The following is a 22119-nucleotide window of genomic DNA, read 5'->3' as shown; positions in this document are numbered from 1 at the left end:
ACAGAATCAGAACATGCAGACCATCTACGTATAGTTCTTGGAATTCTTCGGACTCGAGAATTGTATGCAAAGTTTTCAAAGTGCGAGGTTTGGCTGAATTCTGTGACATTTTTGTGCCATGTTATTTTAGATGATGGCATTCGATTGGATACTCAAAAAATTGAAGCTGTGAAAACTTGGCCAAGGCCTACAACGCCCACGGAAGTCCGTAGTTTTCTGGGATTGACAGGTTATTATAGGAGATTCGTGGAAGGGTTTTCATCTATTTCGGCCCCATTGACGAAGCTAACCCAAAAATCAACTAAATTTCAGTGGAATGATGCTTGTGAATGCAGCTTCCAAGAGTTGAAAGACAGACAACCTCCCTCCAAGCCTTGACACTCCCTGCATGCGGCCAGATAGTTATGTTGTATATTGTGATACTTCTGGTGTTGGGTTAGGATTTGTATTAATGCAGCACGGCAAAGTCATTGCTTATGTTTCGAGACAGCTGCGGAAACATGAAAAGAACTATCCAAGTCATAATCTTGAATTGGCTGCAGTTATTCATGCACTAAAGATGTGGAGACATTACTTGTATGGCGTTCACGTTGATATCTATACGGATCACAAGAGTCTTCAATATATTTTCAATCAGAAGGAGTTAAATCTACGGCAGAGGCGGTGGTTAGAGCTACTGAAAGATTATGATGTGAGTATTTTATACCACCCCAGAAAGGCAAATGTAGTAGTCGATGCACTTAGCCATAGATCAATGGGTAGTCTATGTGAGGCTTCTCCGGAGAAGAAGAAATTAATTCGTGAGCTCCACCAACTAGCTAGTCTTGGGATTCGTCTAATTGATTCAGGCAGTGTAGGAATTGATATCAATAATCCAACTGTTTCATCCTTGAACATGGAGGTGAAAGAGCGTCAATATAAAGATCCTCAGTTGAGCCACTATAGAGACACATTTCATGAAAAAAAGAAGTCTCCATTTGAAACTTCTATAGATGGAGTTCTTAGATACCGAGGCAGGCTATGTGTTCCGAATGTTACAGAATTACGTCGTCGAATTCTAGAAGAAGCTCATTATTCTCGGTATTCTATTCACCCAGGTGCAACAAAGATGTATCATGATCTTAAGTTAATGTATTGGTGGGATGGAATGAAGAAAGACATAGCAGAATTTGTAGCTCAATGTCCAAACTGTCAACAAGTGAAAATCGAGCATCAAAAGCTAGGAGGATTATTGCAAGCAATAGAGATCCCTACTTGGAAATGGGAAGTGATCAACATGGATTTTATCGTGGGGTTACCTCGTTCCCGAAGTAAATATGACTCCATATGGGTGATCGTGGACAGACTCACCAAATCAGCTCACTTTCTTCCAGTCAAAACTACATATTCAGTAGAAGATTATGCCAGGTTATATCTTAAGGATATTGTGCGACTTCATGGTGTCCCGGTGACCATTATTATGATAGAGGAGCACAATTTACAGCTAATTTCTGGAAATCTTTCCAAAAAGCTTTGGGTACTCAAATAAAGCTTAGCACAACATTTCATCCGCAAACCGATGGGCAAGCCGAACGTACCATTCGCACCTGGAAGATATGCTACGGGTACGTGTACTAGATTTCAATGGGTAGTTGGGATGACCACTTACCCCTTATTAAGTTTGCATACAATAAATGCTCATTCCAGTATCCAAATGGCTCCGTATAAAGCTCTATATGGAAGGAAGTGTAGATCTCCAATTGGGTGGCTTGAAGTAGGAGAGGTATAGCTAATAGGCCCTGAGTTGATTCAACAAGCAGTGGAAAAGGTTAAGGTGATCCGAGACCGACTATTGACAGCCCAAAGTCGCGTAATGCGGACAACCGGCGGCGAGACTTAGAATTTCAAGTTGATGACTGGGTATTCTTAAAGGTGTCGCCAATGAAAGGAGTGATGAGATTTGGTAAGAAAGAAAAATTGAGTCCTCGATATATAGGACCTTATAGGATTGTCCGCGGGGACAAGTAGCTTGCGAATTGGACTTACCCTCGTAATGGAATCGTCCATCCGGTTTTCCATGTCTCAATGCTCGTCAAATGTGTTGGAGATCCTACTAGGAACGTGCCAGTAGATGAGGTTCAAGGGACAGAAAGGTTGACTTATGAAGAGGTACCCATTGCTATACTAGATAGGCAAGTACGGAGACTTAGAAACAAAGAAGTGGCCTCAGTTAAGGTTTTATCGAGGAAAAAAAAACCGAGAAGAAATGACTTGGGAAGCGGAAGAAAATATGAAGTCCAAGTACCCGCACTTATTTCAAACCCCGGAAGAGATCCAAGACGAAATGTCAAGATTATAAGGTATGTATGTTTTCTTTTTATGCTTTGGGGTTGTGTGTGGCCAAACTTTATTGCTATTATGTTGTAGCCCTGTGAGGCATTGTTATTATGGGCTGTTGTGACAGGATGGTAGTGCCATATTACAGGAAAAACTCTGGCAAAATTTTCGTAGGGTTCCCGAGTGCTTAACATTCGAGGACGAATGTTCCGAAAGGGGGGGAGAATGTTACACCTCAAATTTTTTTTCGTGGATGCACAGTGAATAGACTAACGAAGGGCACGAAGTATGCGATGTTTCAATAAGTAAGAAATAGCATTTGATGATCCTAATTGAGATTTCAAAGACATTCAAGGTAAGAGAAGAAAGTTTGTCAAGAAAGGCAAGGTATACGTTATGTATCGGGAAAGATTTACGAGTAACAAGTTAATGATGACTTAATGATATCTTGGAGAAGAGTTATAATGTCCCTTAGATTGTTAATGAGGTGTTAAACAAGTGTTAATAAGGTTCCATAAGGATTGGAGATCAAACGAGTCGACGAGAATGAGTTTCGAAAAGTCAAGCATTATACGGTCCAACATACTGGTCGTATAAAATATACTGGCCGTATGTTTGGCTGTATGTTCCGGAGGTGCCATTGCTTAATATTTTGTGTATACATATTTTGGGCACGACGGGGTCCTGTCCCGTCCATATGTCTAGTACTCTAGTAGAGGCTCGTAAATACGTATGTGTGGGTAGTATGGTCTCACGATGTCCCTATTGTATGTATACTATTTTGATAGACGAAGGGCTTATGTATATAAAGGTAAATATGTTTCAAGTGAAAATGGTTCTCCGATGATTATAAGCATGAGAATAATGAATGAACGCAGGATGAGCACGTTGAGTAATAGAATGGGTGGTGCTCGGTGGTTAGCCCCGGGTACCAGTCATGGCCCCTAGTCGGGTCGTGACACTAAAAACTTATAAAAGGGGATTTACCCCTTTAAACAGCAACCAAACACCCTCTAAGCCTCCCCAAACCTCTGGAAACTACCACCAACTTCCACTCATCAATATTCACGCAAATCAAAGTATAATTTTCGAATTTCAGTCCAGACAACATATAGTTGCGATTATAAAATCGTACAGCGCTGCGCTTTGGCTTAATTCCAAGAAGAAAAGTGAAGATATAGCAATGATATTGGGAGTAAGGTATGAATCTCTTATTATTAATGTTAATTTCGGTTTATTTACGGAGGTAAAGTCGTTAAACAATTGTGTGGCGAATTGGTTAGTTATGGAAATTGGAAAACACCGCGTAGGGTGTTTTTTGGAATATTTTGGTGTTGATAATGATCTTATTGTCGTTGTGGTTGTTGTTGTTGTTGTTGGTTGCTGAATATAATTTTAGGCTAGCCATATAAACAGGGGAGATGCTGCCCGATTTTTGGCAGGATATAAAGTAGTTTAATTTGAAAGCTCAAGTACAAGGACATGACAATAAGCCTAACGATAGTATGAATTATTTCGAATGTAGATTTACGTGCTCCAAAGGATAAGCGTAGGTATTAAGAGACCGAGCAGGTATGTTAAGGCTCGACCCTTTCTTTCAAAGGCATTATTCCTAAGTTATGATTTCATATATGTTTCCATCCTCTTCTTACCTCCAAAAGTTAGATGTTCATGATTCTTAATAAGTATCTTATGATACCAAGGAAAAGATGTTTTCTATGAGGATTATGATGGCAATGATGGCTTCATGTTTAAAGGTCTCAAGCTTATGGTTTCATTGTGAATATGAATATGAGAATGTTAAACTATTTCTTGATCCTCAATTTTATTCATGGATGATGACTCTTTTTTCTAAAGGTTCCAAAGTGTATTAATTGACGCTTTATGAGAATTATGATCTTATTCTATGCTTTCCCTTGATATTATCTTCATTGATAGTCTCACCTCATAATGCTAGTTCCCTCAAGGTGAGACATGACGGTCATGATTATTCCATAGCACAATCGGAGGTTACCGACCATACGTCACTCCGATAGAGTCATAGCTTTTGATTGGGCTCTTATGCATGCTTATGTTATGATGATTACACCGCGCCTATATGGCCGGGCAGCACCACTACGGTGGGCGTAGTGGGCGGCTTATAGATGATTACACCGCGCCTATATGGCTGGGCAGCACCACTACGGTGGGCGTAGGGGGTGGCTTATGGATAATGATAACACTGTGTCTATATGACACGGGCAGCACCACTAGTGGGCGGCGTGAGATGCTTACCCCGGACGAGGGCTAATGATGTTATTGATTCAGACAGTTTATGTATGTATGTGTGATATGTTCTAAAGATAAAAGTGAGCATGCATGATTCCACCTCAAGAGGCACTCAGATGTACAGGTTACTCTTTTATCTCATGATATGCTCTATATTTCCATCATGTTGTTATTCATGCTCTGTATCCCTTACTATGTTATTATTCATGCCTTGCATACTCAGTACATTATTTGTATATATGTCCTTTCTTGTGGACGCTGCGTTCATGCCCGCAGGTTCTGGTAGCCAGCCGAGTGAGCCAGAACTGTAGGACCTCTCCTCAGCCTCCGCCAGTGAGCTCTATTTGGATTTGAGCTTCAGCCCCTTTTGTTATGCTATTCTGCTGTGTACATATTTGGGTATGTGTGGCTTGTCTCCGTCCTTTCTCTGATCCGTTTTCCATAGAGGTCTCCGTAGACAATGATGTGTAGCCGTGATGTTATGCACTGCGTCGGCACTTGTTTTTGTTGTACAAGATATGCGGCACTAATCGGCTTGCGCCGTTACTCTCAATAATTATGTTGATATGTATACGTGGCCGTGAGTTCTCAAGATGGTGTTTCTTGTGTTGATTGTTCAGGAGACAGTATAACTCAGTTATGGATTGTGTATGGGCTCAGGATAATCAGTGAGAAATAGATGCAAGCATAGGAGTGCTCGGCCAGTAAGGGTCAGGCACTTGTCACTGCTCATCGGTTTGGGTCGTGACAAATGTGGTATCTGAGCAGTTCGTCCTAGGGATTGTCTAAGACCGTCTCCGCAGTCCCCGTTTATGGTGTGAAGCCCATACTTATAAACGGAGGTCACAGGCATTTAGGAATCATTGGCCTTTCTTTCTATCTTAGATCGTGCGCAAGAGCCGTAGTTCAGAGAGATCGTTTCGCCCCTTTTTCCCGTAGGTAAGTGCGCATCGACGAAAGACGAGAGAGATCGGCCTCGGACGGTGGGGTGCTAAGAAGGCCCCCAGAGTAGATCCAGGACCGACCAGGAGGAGCCTCAGTTATTCCATTGAGATTGATCCCTCGGAGGACCCAGCGACTATTCCTCTAGAGTTTTTAACTTCCGTGGAGGAGGACCCCCTGGGGACAAGAGGACACGGACCCATCCGAGGGTTCGTCGGGGGACACCGGAGGAGGAGATCCCGAGACCGTACTGGGCCGCTTCCCGTGGAAGAGCACTACGTCCGACCGCTACCCGGCGAGTGTTACGGATTACTTTAGCCCTTTAACCCGGCCGTCGGTAAACCAGAGTTGCCCGATTATCCATGTCCCTCGGACTCGTATGAGAGAGATGATGAAGGCCGACGAGCGAGATGGTGGGTAGACGATGACGAAGAGCACACTTCACTTTATAGTCCACCAGATCAGACTAGAGACCGATCGACTACGGGCATATGAGTCTTTATTGGAGATTCCTATGTATGTGCACTTGTTGTAGATTATTACTTATTAGCGGCAACCGGAAATCCTAAGGGGACCGATAACCAAGTATTTATACGTAACGGCGAGCGGCGACCAAGGTGTTTTCACTACCATTGGGAATCTTGAAATCTTGGATGGAAGGTAGCCATACACACAGATGAAAGGTTAATATTGAGGATTAAAAAGGCCAAAATAGTATTTGTTTGGTCGGAAGAGTAAGAGATCCTTTCTAATTTGGAGGGAGATGTATTACGAGAATGTTTTGAAATCTGTTAAGACTTCAACTTGCTCTAGATGATGTGATGAAGGTCATGTAGTAAGGTGTGTGCGATCATACCAGCACTGACGTACCGGATTTCATCAGAGTTTCAAGGTTAAGCGTGCTGGGGTGAGAGAAATACTAGGATGGGTGACCCCAGGGAAGTGTACTAAGAGTCCTACAAAGTCAGACATAAGAGGCAGATGGGAAATTAGAGTAATCTAAGGGAAATTGGAGTATGCGGAGTGGTTGGAAACTTTAAATGATCGCGAAGGATGAGGCAGATTTGACCGGCAAAGAGAAAGAAGGTGCATCACAGCTTTAGAATTAGGATAGGTTTGAAAAGTATTCGGAAGTACTTTGTAAGCGAGGCGTTAGAAAAAATATATATATATGCGTATGATATCCCATATGTGGCTGTATCAACGGGTATGTGCATCCCAGCAACCGATGTTGCGGTATATGTGTCACGACCCAACCCCGTAGGCCGTGACTAGTGCCCGAGTTGGGCACCCAAACACACTCATCGAACCCAAATCATACACAGCTGACTTACGCGTATGCAAAAAAATCAAACTGTTTCAAACACATCTCAAACCCATTCATATATATATACATATATCGAAAGCCGACAAGGCTATCCGATGGCGCATTGGCCCAAAACATATAATATACAAACACACCTGTACCGGATAGGCACATAACCCACATATACGTCTACAGGCCTCTAAACAACCCAACAATCATATATGACGGGACAAAGGGCCCCGCCGTACCCCCGAACACACACACATATATGCAACGAACGAGTATGTACCAAGACGTAGGCTCCGAGATAAAAGGAGCACTCCAACACACAGATAGGTCTCCCTAAACCGGCGGGTCGCCAAACCGGTCGTCCGTACCGCGGGCATGAAACGCGCCCCCGAAGAAAGTGGGTCGACGGAATATGTACCGAGTATGCAAAGCGTTAAAATACAAGAGAAATAAATCGAGTCACACTCGAAACAGAGTACCGGAAGTAAGTACATTTCCAAAATGCCAAATGTTTATTTTCAAAATAGAAAGCATGCAAAAGTATACGTAAAAATATGGTCGCCCGCCCGTCGATGGCGCCATAACACAAAGATAACACCGAAGGTTTCAAATCTCCGTACAACCCCGAACGCAACACATCATCACAACACATCATAAGCCATATCACAGCATAACTTCATAAACGGAACCCGGCCCTATGGCGAGGTCTCGGGAACCGTAACACAGCATAACGCCGGAATGTATCATAGTGCGCACGACAACATAACCGGCCCGGGAACCGGCGAACGAGGTACCAACAAACCGCACGAGCAGAGTCGTGAGTAACCATATGCATAAAATCGTTATCATAGGTTCAAAAAGTAAGTAAAATGACCGTACTTGGGAATCGGGAAAATCGTCATACCAAACTCTCTCAAACGTCATCAGAAAAGTACAAAGGAAGGTCGCGGGACCCACGGACGAGTGTCAACCCGAGCCGGGCCCGCCTATGGAAAACATACTCATCACACGTCATACAACCTCCCACGACGATATCGAGGCAATCCGAGCCCTTAGTCGAAAGTTATGAGCGTTCGTAGTTTCAACATCGTTTAAGAATAAAACTCTTTTGAAAACCAAATTTTTATGCAACTTTAAAATCAATTTTTTTCCAACAACATCAAAACCAATATTTTCCCACATCAACATACGAGTACCAAAAGACAAACGCGAATCATAGACATGCTCGGATTGTGAGAATGGAATTTCCTCGAGGCTAGTATCGTAGCCTATATTCAACTAAGACATGCCAAAAGAAAGAAGAGTTAAGCTTTACATACCTCGCTTGCACACAACGGTAATCCAAATCAAACTTATATCTCGAATTCTCCAAGATCTACATAACATCAATAAATACCAACGTCAACCAAGCATTTAGAAGTTCATTTCCAACTAACACACAATCCTACGGAAATTTGGGCAAAGACTTCCTTTATAAATAGACCAACCCCGAGAATTCAACTCTGCCAAATTCAACAACACAACAACACCAACAATCATTCCAATAATATCCATAATCAATTCAAACATATTTGAACACTAAAGATTCTTCTCCACACATTCCAACAACATTTCAATTATGCTTACCACAACTACATACTTACAAACCAATATGTAATCAAACTAACGCATATTCAATTATCAATCCAAAACCATTCAAGAACTCTTTAAATAATTCATACAATATTTCCAACAACCCAACAAATACTCCAATCCACCCGAAATGGTCCCCAAACCCGAGAACCTCAACTCTAACACATTTCTCGGTTTCAAATCATAATTTACTCCAACAATCCATGCTTTAATCATGTCATTTCCATAAACATAAAAATTACACTAAATACACAAAATCTTCCAAAACAGCCCACAACACTTACAATACCAATTCGAATCATTAAACTCTTATTTCCAACATAGAATCTACATAACAACAACAACCAAAACTCTAAGAAAGATTGATTCATTTCTTGGCACACATGAAGGGCCTTATTCGGCCAACATAACAACATACACACTTCATGATTTTTATTCATTTCAACACACCACAATAACCAAACACACTACATAGAAGTCATGCACCACTTTTAACAACACACACCCATGCACGGCCAATTTCCATACTCACGGCCTCAACTTCAATCACCAAATTTCCATGAATTTCATCCATATGAACACACAACAACACACATAAACCTTCCATAACTCATAAAACATAATTAGAATTTACCTTTCTTCACAAATCCTCAACTTGTCCAAAGTTGGCCAAGGATGAAAACGAACAATCCAACGCTTGAAACAACAACTCCACGTTATCAAGCACCCTCCAATTAGTAGATTTTCTTAGAAGAAATAATTTTGGGAAGGCTTAATCTTGGTCTTGATTTTTTTGGAACTATGGCCGAATGGGAGGTTTTTTGCTCTCAAAGGTTCTTGATTTTTCTAGGTGATGAAAATGATGAAGAAATGGTCCCTTTGAGTCATCCTTTTATTACAACTAATGGCCAACCATGTGGCCATGGCCCACCCAAGAGTGGCCGGCCACATGGCCCCTTTGTTCCCAATAATTTCCAACTTTCAAGACTTCCACTTTTGGTCCCAAATTTTTCAAAATGTTCCCATGCCAATAATATCATACACACTTAGGTCTCACGACAAAATCGGAGGTCAAACGTCTCGACTTCGTATCCCGGAATGGTCTTAACCCTAACTTTTCGTAGTTAACCCGAATCGTCCCGTCGTTCAAAATACGGGATGTAACAATATGGAAGGCATTAATCGAACAGGGTAGTGAAGTTTAAGTGACAAACGTTACCAGGTAAGCTGTTGTTATTTTCACTACAAGTTAGGTTTGGAAAGTTCTAATGCAATGACATCCGGGAAAGGGAAAGGTAAGGAGATCAAAATGTCGACAAAAAAAAATGTAAGAAACGAGGGTGAGTGAAGCTTCCAAGAGAGACGACGAGCAAGGCAAGGGACTATTGGATAAGATTCGAAGGTAGGCATGCGAAAGGGATAAAGTGTGGTAGTATGGAACAAAAGAGGAATGTGTGGGGTCAGAGAACAGACTTCGATAAGTGGGACTAAAAGATAGTGACCACAACTAGGAATGTGAAGTAAGAGAAAGAATGATCAGGCCTTGCAACGATGCTAAGAGATTTTCAGCTCTTGAGAGGTATATAAAGGGATAAATGTGTAGTCATATTGACATGGTTGCCTCGGACATGGAGAAGCTTTCCTAAAAGATGACTTAAGAATAGAACGGATTTGCACGTTTAAAGGAATATTTCACGAACTTCAGGGTCGATACTGTAAATAACAAGAGGAGAAGGGCGCTCGAGGAGGAAGGAACCCAAGGAAGGTTAAGGATGAAAGTAGGGAAAGTATACTAATGGGCTGATCGAAGGAAGAGGAGAGCATTTAGGAGTAAGGTAACTGGAAATCTTTAACCACGGGAGTAAGAAGGATACCTTAATGATTTGGCCATAAGAAACCGATCAATCATCGAGATAAGAACGAGGATGATGTGTCGACACAATTAATTAGAAAATTAAGGACATGGAACAAGAATTCCTGTAAAGACCGAGAGATTCAATCATAGAGGAAATAGAATGGAATATGTATGGAAGACAAACCGGCCGTAGCGTCAGAAAGAAAAATAAAGGCTCGATAAACGAAAAAAGGAAGAGAGTGTAAATTGTAAGGATTTCGTGATAAGAATAAGAAGTAGCAGAAAATTGGAAGAAATAAAACGCGCAGCTGTGATGCAAGCAAGTAGTTAGGGAGGATTACAGATAAGTGGGCCAAGAGAATGAAAGGATTAGTAGTGGAAACGGAATATTGACTCTTAATAGTATGGTACGGACGTAAAGTGAAACAGGGAACTCAAAGTGAGAAAATGAAAATTTAGAGATGCTATAGGCGAAGACGGGAAGAAAGACGAAGGGTAAAAGAGTAGAGCATACTCGAACACTTCGTAAAGGGCGTAATGAATCCTAAAGTCCTCATTAACTCGAAGGTTGAAGAAATTAGTAATCATACAGGACAAAGGTGTGAAAAGACAGTAAAGAAGGCATCGGAAGTAAATCTGACCTGTATAAGTATCCCGACTGGATACAAGATCGCAACTAGTAAGAAAGCAGACGAGTCAAACCATTCGATATAGGAACTCCGGTCTTAAAAAGATCATGAAGGGTGGCAGATATTTATCGAAAATGATGGGTACTCGAAGGCTACTGGTGTATAAGGACCTCCTTAAAAAGGGGGGAAGGGCTTGGTAGACTTGAAAGGAATTATGACGTTCCCAATCCCCAGAAGAAGAAATGTATTAGCCTGAGTTCAAAGTTTGAAACATTGGCGTACCAAGAAGGTATTAAGCAGGGAAAGAAACGGATTGAAGATAAATATACCATGAGGCTAGCCGAGGGAGAAAGTATGATAGAAAATAAGGAGATTAATAGTTCAAGAGAACGCTTCACATTAACACAAGTCATGACATTATTAGACCGTGGTTCGAATCCCTTGTACTGGGAAGATTCGCGCTGCGCCTAAATACGCAGCGATATATCTTAAAGGGTAATAATAGAAAATAAGGAAGGTATCCAAGCTACTTTCACAGACAATAATGAAAAGGATGACGAACCCAAAGAACACCTTGGGTGGCAATAAAAGGAAGTTTTGGTGTGAGAAAGGATGAAAATTTTGGCAAACAGTATCACCGATTATAAGAATTATGCTGAATATGAGGGCCTGTACTATGGAATACTATGGACCCATCAACGTGAGGTTGTGCCCAATTAAATTGGTACAAAGGCAACACTGGCAAGTCAACAGGGGATAACAGCTAATTAAGCGATCACCAGTATAGGGGAATCACGGATAAGTGCAAATATATTGGAAGGAAGATGTGGCAAAGTGTGAAATTGCCATAGCCCTATCATCACAAGTCACATCGCAAGAATTGAAGAAAAGAAACTAAAGGAAAAGTTTGGTAGGGGCTTAAAAAAATGTTGTGAGCTATGAAAATAGTTGGAGCTCGGATTATGAGTTTGTCATAAGTGTAACTGTACTACGAAGGATAATAAATAGTGAGGGAACATTATGTATATATGCATGTAAAACATTATAGTGAGGATATTGGTATAACTGATCTTGGAGACGAATTGGGATTGAGTAGCGATAAAGTAATGTTACACAACATTTGGGGTGACAGGATAAGAGAGATTGTGACGAGTATGTAAAGGATCAGAGGGTCTGACTAATGAGCTACAAGGAGTTAGTACAGCGCGTATCTGAGATCAATGGGTACAAAAAGAGATAGCCCTAGATGGCATTAAAGGAATGAGCGCAAAAAGGTGCCGTATTTGAGCAAGGAAGCTAACCACTAATAGGGAAACAAGGAGCGAGAAAAAGGGAGTACTTGCAGGACGATGAATAGTTATGGCACGGCAAGTCAAGACTACGATAATGGAGACAGAACGAGAGCGAGATACTAGTTGATACCTGATGATGTACATAAAAACAAAGAGGTGATGGAACGCATAGATTAGTCCAATGAAAAAGTTGAGAGAGAACGAGGACGGACCAATCCAATGTATAACCCAAGTACATGGTGATCAGACCCTAAAGGAAGAATAACCATTCTAAGGAATCAAAGATGATGTCGCGGGTTGGCAATACTGCAACATTCGAGGATGAATGTTTTAAGGGGGGAGGAATGTTACACCCCGTAGTTCTATCTATTGAAATTCGAAGTGTCGGCCGCCCCGAGTGTGGATTTTGGAGTTACTTTCAAGGGCATGTATGGTTGCATGCATTTAAATTATGATTATGAAGATTTAGTTCAGGTGATAAGCCACGAAAGGATTGGAAAGCAGGTGAATTTCGAAAACTAGGGTTGATGGTCCGACTTGGAGGAAGGATATCTGTTGGAACATGACGAGTTTTGAGACAAAACAAAAGCCCAGAGTGAAGTTCATGAAGTCCAGTTTCCAATGCAACAAACTGCTCCTCAATAGGGCATTGGGGTAAGGAGATATGGACATTACAAGTTGGGATGGCAGGCCAGGAAAATAGCCTGCGCGAACGCGCTGAGCAAATTTTAGGCTCGGGTTAGGGATGAAGATTATATGATCTGAGTACAAGAATATATATATATATATATATATATATATATATATATATATATATATATATATATATATATATATATATATATATGTGTGTGTGTGTGTGTGTGTGTGTGTGTATATGTGTGTGTGTGTATATGTGTGTGTGTGTGTGTGTGTATATATATATATATATATATATATATGACATTTGAAGACCATATGGTGTGAATCAGTTCATACGTTATTTGATGAAAAACCCTCGTAACCGTAAAGTGGGGCCCACATGCCGGCGTTTTATAAAGGACATATGAAAAATTATATGAGTAGTACATGGGAAGTTGAGCAAGTATTAAGAAGGACCTTTAAGCCAAATGTGGGCATAAGCCCTCCAAAAAGGTGATTTAAGGATACGTTTTCGGGTGATCTGACTTAAAGAGGCCACAACGCCATTATAAGTTTGGAATTTGGAAACACACCAAAAACTAAAGTTGTAGATAATTGAATTATCTTTCCAACCATAGGTTGTGGGACCTCAAAAAATATCGGGATCGTGAGTTATGATATTTTTACTGAAGCCTGCGCGAACGCGCTGGCAGTGGAATAAGCCAGCGCGAACGCGCTGACCATTTTTTAGGTCGGTGCAACCCGAGCCTAAAAACTTATAAAAGGGAATTTATCCTCTTAAACAGCAACCAAACACCCTCTAAGCCTCCCCAAACCTCTGGAAACTTCCACCAACTTCCACTCATTAATTTTCACGCAAATCAAAGTATAATTTTTGAATTCCAGTCCAGACAGCGTATAGTTGCGATTATAAAATCGTATAGCGGCGCGTTTTGGCTTAAGTCCAAGAAGGAAAGTGAAGATATAGCAATAATATTGGGAGTAAGGCATGCATCTCTTATTATTAATGTTAATTTCGGTTTATTTATGGAGGTAAAGTCGTTAAACAATTGTGTGGAGAATTGGTTAGTTATGGAACGTAGGGTGTTTTATGGAATATTTTGGTGTTGATAATGATGTTATTGTCGTTGTGGTTGTTTTTGTTGGTTGCTTAATAATAATTTCGGGCTAGCCATATAAACAGGGGAGATGCTGCCCGATTTTTGGCAGGATATAAAGTAGTTTAATTTGAAAGCTCAAGTACAAGGACACGACGATGAGCCTAACGATAGTATGAATTCTTTCGAATGTAGATTTATGCGCTCCAAAGGATAAGTGTAGGTATTAAGAGACCGAACAGGTATGTTAAGGCTCGTCCCTTTCTTTCAAAGGCATGATTCCTAAGTTATGATTCCATATATGTTTCCATCCTCTTCTTACCTCCAAAAGTTAGATGTTCATGATTCTTAATAAGTTTCTTATGATACCAAGGAAAAGATGTTTTCTATGAGGATTATGATGACGATGATGGTTTCATGTTTAAAGGTCTCAAGCTTGTGGCTTCATTGTTAATATGAATATGAGAATGTTAAACAGTTTCTTGATCCTCAATTTTATTCATGGATGATGACACTTTTTTCTAAAGGTTCCAAAGTGTATAAATTGACGCTTTATGAGATCTCTAAACTGTATAAATTGACGCTTTATGAGAATTATGATCTTATTCCATGCTTTCCCTTGATGTTATTCTTCATTGATAGTCTCACCTCATAATGCTAGTTCCTTCAAGGTGAGACATGACGGTCATGATTATTCCATAGCACAATCGGAGGTTACCGACCTTACGTCACTCCGATAGAGTCATAGCTTTTGATTGGGCTCTTATGCATGCTTATGTTATGATGATTACACCGCGCCTATACGGCTGGGTAGCACCCTACGGTGGGCGTAGTGGGCGGCTTGTAGATGATTACACCGCGCCTATATGGCTGGGTAGCACCACTGTGGTGGGCGTAGGGGGCGGCTTATATATAATGATAACACCGTGTCTATATGGCACGGGCAGCACCACTAGTGGGCGGCGTGAGATGATTACCCCCGATGCGGGCTAATGATGTTATTGATTCAGACAGTTTATGTATGTATGTGTGATATGTTCTAAAGATAAAAGTAAGCATGCATGATTCCGCCTCAAGAGGCACTCAGATGTACAGGTTACTCTTTTATCTCATGATATGCTCTATATTTCCATCATTTTATTATTCATGCTCTGTATCCCTTACTATGTTATTATTCATGCCTTGCATACTCAGTACATTATTTGTATAAACGTCCTTTCTTGTGGACGCAGGATTCATGCCCGCAGGTTCTGATAGCCAGCCGAGTGAGCCAGACCTGTAGGACCTCTCCTCAGCCTCCGCCAGTGAGCTCTATTTGGATTGGAGCTTCAACCCTTTTTGGTATGCTATTCTGCTGTGTACATATTTGGGTATGGCAGGGCCTTGTCCTGTCCTTTCTACAGTCTGTTTTCCATAGAGGTCTGTAAACAGTGATATGTCGCCGTGATGTTATGCAGCCTCGTCGGCGCTTGTTTTTGTTATACAGTATATGTAGCAGCCTAATCGGCCTGCGCTGTTACTCTCAATGATTATGTTGATATGTATATGTTGGCCGTGAGTTCTCAAGATGGTGTTTCTTGTGTTGATTGTTCAGGAGACAGTATAACTCAGATATGGATTGTGTATGGGCTCAGGATAATTAGTGAGAAATAGATGCAAGCATAGGAGTGCGCAGCCAGTAAGGGTCAGGCACTCGTCACTGCTCATCGGTTTGGGTCATGACAAAAGTGGTATCAGAGTAGTTCGTCCTAGGGATTGTCTACAGACCGTGTCCGGTAGAGTCCTGTTTATGGGTGTGAAGCCGGCCACACTTATAAATAGGAGGCTGCAGGGCATTTAGGAATCATTGACCTTTCTTTCTATCTTAGATCGTGCGATAGAGCCAGAGTCTAGGAGAGATCGTTTCTGACCCTTTTTCCTGTAGGTAAGTGCAGACTGACGAAAGATGAAGAGATCAGCCTCGGACAGTGGGGGTGCTAAGAAGGCCCCCAGAGTAGATCCAGGACCCCAGGCTCCAGGACCAAGCAGGAGGAGCCTCAGTTATTCCATTGAGACTGATCCCTCGGAGGACCCAGCGACGATTCCTCCAGAGTTTTTGACTTCCAGGGAGGAGGACCCCTCAGGGGACAGTTATGACACGGACCCATCTGAGGGTTCGTCTGGGACACCGGAGGAGGAGATCCCCGAGGCCGTACCAGCTGCTCCTGTGGCAGAGCACTACGTCAGACCAGCTACCCCGGTGAGTTACGGATTACTTTAGCCCTTTATCCTGGCCGTCGGTAAACCAGAAGTTGCCCGATTATCCATGTCCCTCGGACTCAGATGAGAGAGATAATGAAGGCCAGACGAGCAGATGGTGGGTAGACGATGACGAAGAGCACACTTCACTTTATAGTCCACCAGATCAGACTAGAAACTGATCGACTACAGGTATATGAGTCTTTATTGGAGATTCCTATGTATGTGCACTTGTTGTAGGTCATTACTTATTAGCTGCAAGCGAAAATCCTAAGGGGACCGTTAACCAAGTATTTATAAGTAACGGCAAACGGCGACCAATGTGTTTTCACTACCATTGGGAGTCTTGAAATCTAGGATGGAAGGTAGCCATACACACAGATGAAAGGTGAATACTAATAATGATAATGATAGATAATGATAACACCGTGTCTATATGGCACGGGCAGCACCACTAGTGGGCGGCGTGAGATGATTACCTCGGACGCGGGCTAATGATGTTATTGATTCAGACAATTTATGTATGTATGTATGTGTGATATGTTCTAAAGATAAAAGTGAGCATCCATTATTCTGCCTTAAGAGACACTCAGATGTACAGATTACTCTTTTATCTCATGATATGCTCTATATTTCCATCATGTTATTATTCATGCTCTGTATCCCTTACTATGTTATTATTCATGCCTTACATACTCAGTACATTATTCGTACTGACGTCCTTTCTTGTGAATGCTGCGTTCATGCTCGCAGATTCTGGCAGCCAGCCTAGTGAGCCAGACCTGTAGGGCCTCTCCTCAGCCTCCGCTAGTGAGCTCTATTTGGATTGGTGCTTCAGCCCTTTTTGGTATGCTGTTCTGCTATGTACATATCTGGGTATGGCAGGGCCTTGTCCTGTCCTTTCTACAGTCTGTTTTCCATAGTGGTCTGTCGACAGTGATGTGTAGCCGTGATGTTATGCAGCCTCGTCGGCGCTTATTTTTGTTGTACAGTATATGTAGCAGCCTAATCGGCTTGCGCTGTTACTCTCAATAATTATGTTGATATGTATACGTTGGCCGTGAGTTCTCAAGATGGTGTTTCTTGTGTTGATTGTTCAGGAGACAGTATAACTCAGTTATGGATTGTGTATAGGCCCAGGATAATCAGTGAGAAATAGATGCAAGTATAGGAGTGCTCGGCTAGTAAGGGTCAGGCACTCGTCACGGCTCATCGGTTTGGGTCGTGACATATTTTCTATTGGTGTCTCCTTCTTCAAACCATTTAATCTTGGCCTTTTGCTTCAGGATAGAGTCTTGCTTGTTAAGCCAATAGACATATTCAGCATGCCCTTTGTTAACTTCTTGTCTACTATTCTCCGGTCTAAGGATAAGATCTTCATCTTCTAGATATTGCATTTTAGTTTCCTACGTATCAAATTGATCATGCACATGACCAATTTCTTCCCTTGACCATGCCGAAAGTCTTTTAGCCACACTTCTAAGCTTGTTTTGAAGAATCCGCACAGGGTTCCTAGTAACATTTTGGCTCCAGTCCATTCTAACAATCTCAAGAAAATGATTCTGAGTAGTCCAAAAATCCAGGAATTTAAAGTACTTGGGACCACATAGTTGTCCATTGTCACATTTAAAAAGCAATGGCCTGTGATCAGAGCTAGTTCTAGCTAAATGCCTGACAGAGTTGTTAGCATACTTGGTGGCCCAATCATCATTAATAAACACTTTATCTAGCCTCATCCAAATCCTCTTGTTTGGTCTCCAGTTGTTGCACCAAGTATACCTCGATCCATTGAAACCAACATCTGACATACCACATGAATCCATACATTCTGTAAAATCAAAGCTTCTGGAGTTTTTGTGGGATAATCCTCCAAGCTTTTCTTCTGGATGAAGAATGACATTGAACTCCCCACCAATACTCCATGGGCCTTTAATTAACTTATTCAGATCTTCCAAGCTGTTCCATAGGTCTTTTCTTTCAGTATTAGTACACTTTGCATACACAGCTGTGACATATATCTTATCACTACCATGGTTCTTATGGATGCTAAGGGTAACATGTTGCTCATGGTTTTGTAGGATAGAGACAGTACAATTGTCTCTCCAGAAACACCAAATCTTACCCTTTGAATTAGTCATGCAGTGGTTGAACCCCAAAAATCTTTTATAACCTTCCACTTTGGTTATGCTTATTAATGGTTATGAGATAGAAACCATATCAACTTTGTTCTTGTTAACAAGTCTTTTGAGTCGTTGAATGGCATTTTTAGACCTCACCCCGTAATGTTCCATATGATTGCACTAATCATAAGAAACATCTTGATTGGAGTTGTTTTTTTCCTCCCTTAAGCTAGGAGGGGCAGTGTTATCTTGCTCTTTTTCTTCTCTCTATTTCCCCTCTTGGGTTTGCTTCTACCCCTCCTAGGAGGTGAGACCCCAGTTTTATCACACAAATCATGAAGATCTTGTTGACCATCAACATCTAGAAGACAGTCCTCAGTCTGAGCCATATTTTTGTTATTGTCATTGCATTCTCCACATTTATTGTTGCAACCATATCTCGGGTGCTAAAACTATCCATAACATTGTGGTTCAAGTCAACATCCAAATTGATACCAGACAATATTTTTAGCTGGGATGGTAAAATAGAGGATACACTCTTGCCACAATGTAATGTCAAATTATCCTCAGTTCCTTCCTCATTCCCAATATTAGCCTCCTTTTCAACCTCTTGTACACTTTTGTCACTATTTTGTTGGTTTTCTCTAGTATCTCTAGTGCTTTCTTCTTCTTGTTGATCCTTTTCCACGCTTTTGTTACCCTTCTCATTATTAGAGGTTATTTTGTGACTTCCCATGGAGCGTAATTCCTTACCTTCCTTTTCTTCTATGTCAGTGCTGCTACCATTTTTCTTTTGAGCAAGCTTGATCTTAACATTAGTTCTCTTTTTTGGTGGCTTTTTCTTCTTCTTCTTCTTCTTCTTCTTGATCCCGTCAAGATTTTCTTTTAGTGTTGAGCTATTTTTACTCTCTGTAGGTTTTTTCTTTTCTTTATTCCTTTCTCCTTTTTGTTGGCCTACTTTGTGCTCATAGTTCTCCTGTTGCTTTTTGGCTTTCTGCATCTCTTGTTGACTAACTTTCTTTTTCCTTTTCCTCCATGATAAATTCTCCGTCTGTTATATTGTTGGCTTGCTTGGTTTTTTTCTTTTCCATATCTTCCATTTCATCAACCCTCTTTTTTTCAACCTTTCCACATTGGATTATTAAGTGTCCCAAAAGTTTGCAATGTGCACAAAATTTCGGAACATTCTCATACTCAAGATTTTGGTAGAAACCTTTGCGGGGACAATTCGTATCCTCAGTACCCATAAAAATAGAAGTTAATTTGGTCTTGGTCAGATTCACCTCAACTTTAACCTTAGCCATGCTTGGCCTGGTTCTGTTCTCAGTGGCAGCATCCATGGTCAGAGGGATACCAATCGGAGCCACAATTTATTTCACATAATTCCAAGAGTCCTCCTCAGGTTTGAAATCTGGTGTCCATTTTTCCAACCACATAACTTGTTCATCAATTTTGATAGATTGTTTATACCACACGGTCTTCAAATCATCCTCTTTAGAGAAATTAATAAAAACAGTGTGATAATCATAAACTCCAATAGTAGCTGTACCTTTAACTATTACTTTCTCAGCAAATCGTGCTCGAAGTTTCTCAATTTGGGGGTGGGTTCTAATGAACTTTCCGACTAGAGTGAACTTGCATTCATTGGACATGACTCCATAGTATTCACTGGTGTTGAAGAGGACAGCTGCTACACCATTGTGATTAGTGAATTTGGCTTTAATGTAAGGGGTTCCCAAATTGAATGTTTTTAGGGTTCTGTGCAGAAGGGGTTTGAATTTCTCTAGCATAGTTGGAATTTGGAGGAATTTCTTCAGTGGTGATAATCTTTTTAGTATTATCAGTGATGTTATCACCCACACGCGCCATTTTCGGTGTCACCGTCGTCCCCATGGGGACAAAGCGTGTGACTCAGATGCGTAAAGGTAAGAGAAGATAGCCGTTATAATAAAATAAAGGGCAAGTTGTACGAAGAGTTTTTTTTGTGTAGAGAGAGAAATATTGCAATCTTACTGATGTTACTAAGTAGTGAGTACTGCTGGTGTTAAGCTCAACACATATGACTGAGTTGCTCATAATATCACTTTCGGGATAGGTGGTATTTTTAGAGATCATTTGGGCAACTGGATACTTGATTTTATGGTTCAATCTCGCACACAAATTCACTTGAAACTGAACATCATGCTATGTTAAATGATTTATGTATTGCAGATAGGATGAGTTTTCATGATTTACAAATTAGCATAGATGCTAAGGAAATTATTACATTACTGCTTAAAAATAATCCCTCATACGCTAATCTCATTAATGATTCGAGACACTTCTTCAGCAAGGTGGCTGATCCACCCATCCATCACGCATATAGGGAATACAACGCGGTGGCAGATGCACTTGTTAAGAAAGGATATAATCTTATCACAAATTCACCAAAGCTCGTGATTTAGGAGCAGCCTCAACTTTTTGTTAACACTCTGTTGTATACACCGGTACCCACCACAACCACGCCTAAAGGCCTAACATGCTTCCCGTTATTCTAACTACCCAACAGTATACACCGGTACCCACCCAAGTGCTCATCATAATCACTATGGTAGGACCCCCATCACGCCCAATACCCCAAGGTAGGACCCCCCATCACGTCCAATACCCCTTCAATATTTATAAACTATATAAGCCCTCCAATCAGAGTCTAAGAATAAACTGTTACCTACCTCAAAGTCGAGCAGGCTCCACGAACCCTCAAACCAAATCTTTACCCTTCTGAAGTACTTCCGAATGATCGAAGCCTAACAAGCATAAATTCTATGTCAGAATACGAATCTAAGGCTACTCAATAAACCATAAAAAGATTCGAGTCCAAAAGTCAACCCAAATCCAAACCCTGAAGGCAAAAAAGGTCAAAGGTAATTTATCGTGAAATTGAACTTAACATGATCAAATTTGTAACCTATACGGTCATACGAATCCAACAATACCCATATTGATACATTTAAATTAAAACAAAAAATGAACCCAAAATAACCAACTTCGAGCCCCACGGGCAAAAGTGTAAATTGAATGTAAAATCATGTTACCCATAGCCTAAATTTCATGAGAATCTAATCACAACTTAGCCTTCAATTCTACTATTTAGTCAAAAAACCCCAATTTATGGAAACCCTTATTTTCCTACGTGGATTCATGGATTAGAAGGGAAATTAGAGGATGAAATCACGTAATAACGTCTAGATGAGAGTTATGAACTTACCCCAATGAAGAATCTTGAATTTGGAACTTGGAATCACCCAAAATCGAGCTCTAGAACTTAAAATATTTAAGAATGAAGTCTCCTTTCGGATTTCAGAATTTAATCACCGGTTCAGTGATTTCCTTTATCGCGATCGCCGAGCCACCTCGCGATCGTGATGACGCCCAACCCAGTCCAAAGAACTTGGCCTTCTGAATGCAAGAAGTGTCTCACAAATGAGAGGCTTCGGGTCTGCGCCAACCCAAACCCATTCTCCTTCGTGAATGCGGCCCTTCCTCGTGAACCCGAAGTAGGACACCAAAGTTGGACACCAGCAATTTTTTTGGTGTCTCCCAGACCGTAATGGATACCTGAAACTCATCTGGAACCTCCTGGACACAAACTAAATATGTAGACTGAGTATAAACCACGCTATGAACTCGCTCGCACACTCAAATTTCTCAAAAGAGGTCGTCATGACCTAGGGTTGATCATGATTAACTCTAAAACATCTAAAACCCAACATTGCAACCAAGGATCCAAATCA

The 22119-nt window shown here is 41.1% G+C and overlaps 1 protein-coding gene across 1 annotated transcript; it reads right to left on the bottom strand.

Annotated features, from left to right (window-relative positions):
- Positions 1-17632: 17632 nt before the first annotated feature.
- LOC132042271 (uncharacterized) lies at positions 17633-18364 on the bottom strand. The gene has a single exon (XM_059432866.1). The coding sequence runs from the start codon at positions 18362-18364 to the stop codon at positions 17633-17635; it is 732 nt and encodes a 243-aa protein (XP_059288849.1).
- Between the last annotated feature and the right edge of the window lie 3755 nt (positions 18365-22119).

Source organism: Lycium ferocissimum, unplaced genomic scaffold, assembly GCF_029784015.1.
Source record: "Lycium ferocissimum isolate CSIRO_LF1 unplaced genomic scaffold, AGI_CSIRO_Lferr_CH_V1 ctg1445, whole genome shotgun sequence".
NCBI lineage: Eukaryota > Viridiplantae > Streptophyta > Magnoliopsida > Solanales > Solanaceae > Lycium > Lycium ferocissimum.
Note: the sequence above shows the minus strand (reverse complement) of the source record. Positions and strands in the feature narration are given on the sequence as shown.

Coding starts and splice junctions, on each gene's coding strand:
- LOC132042271 (XM_059432866.1), bottom strand. CDS start 18,364: ATGACTAATTCAAAGGGTAAGATTTGGTGTTTCTGGAGAGACAATTGT.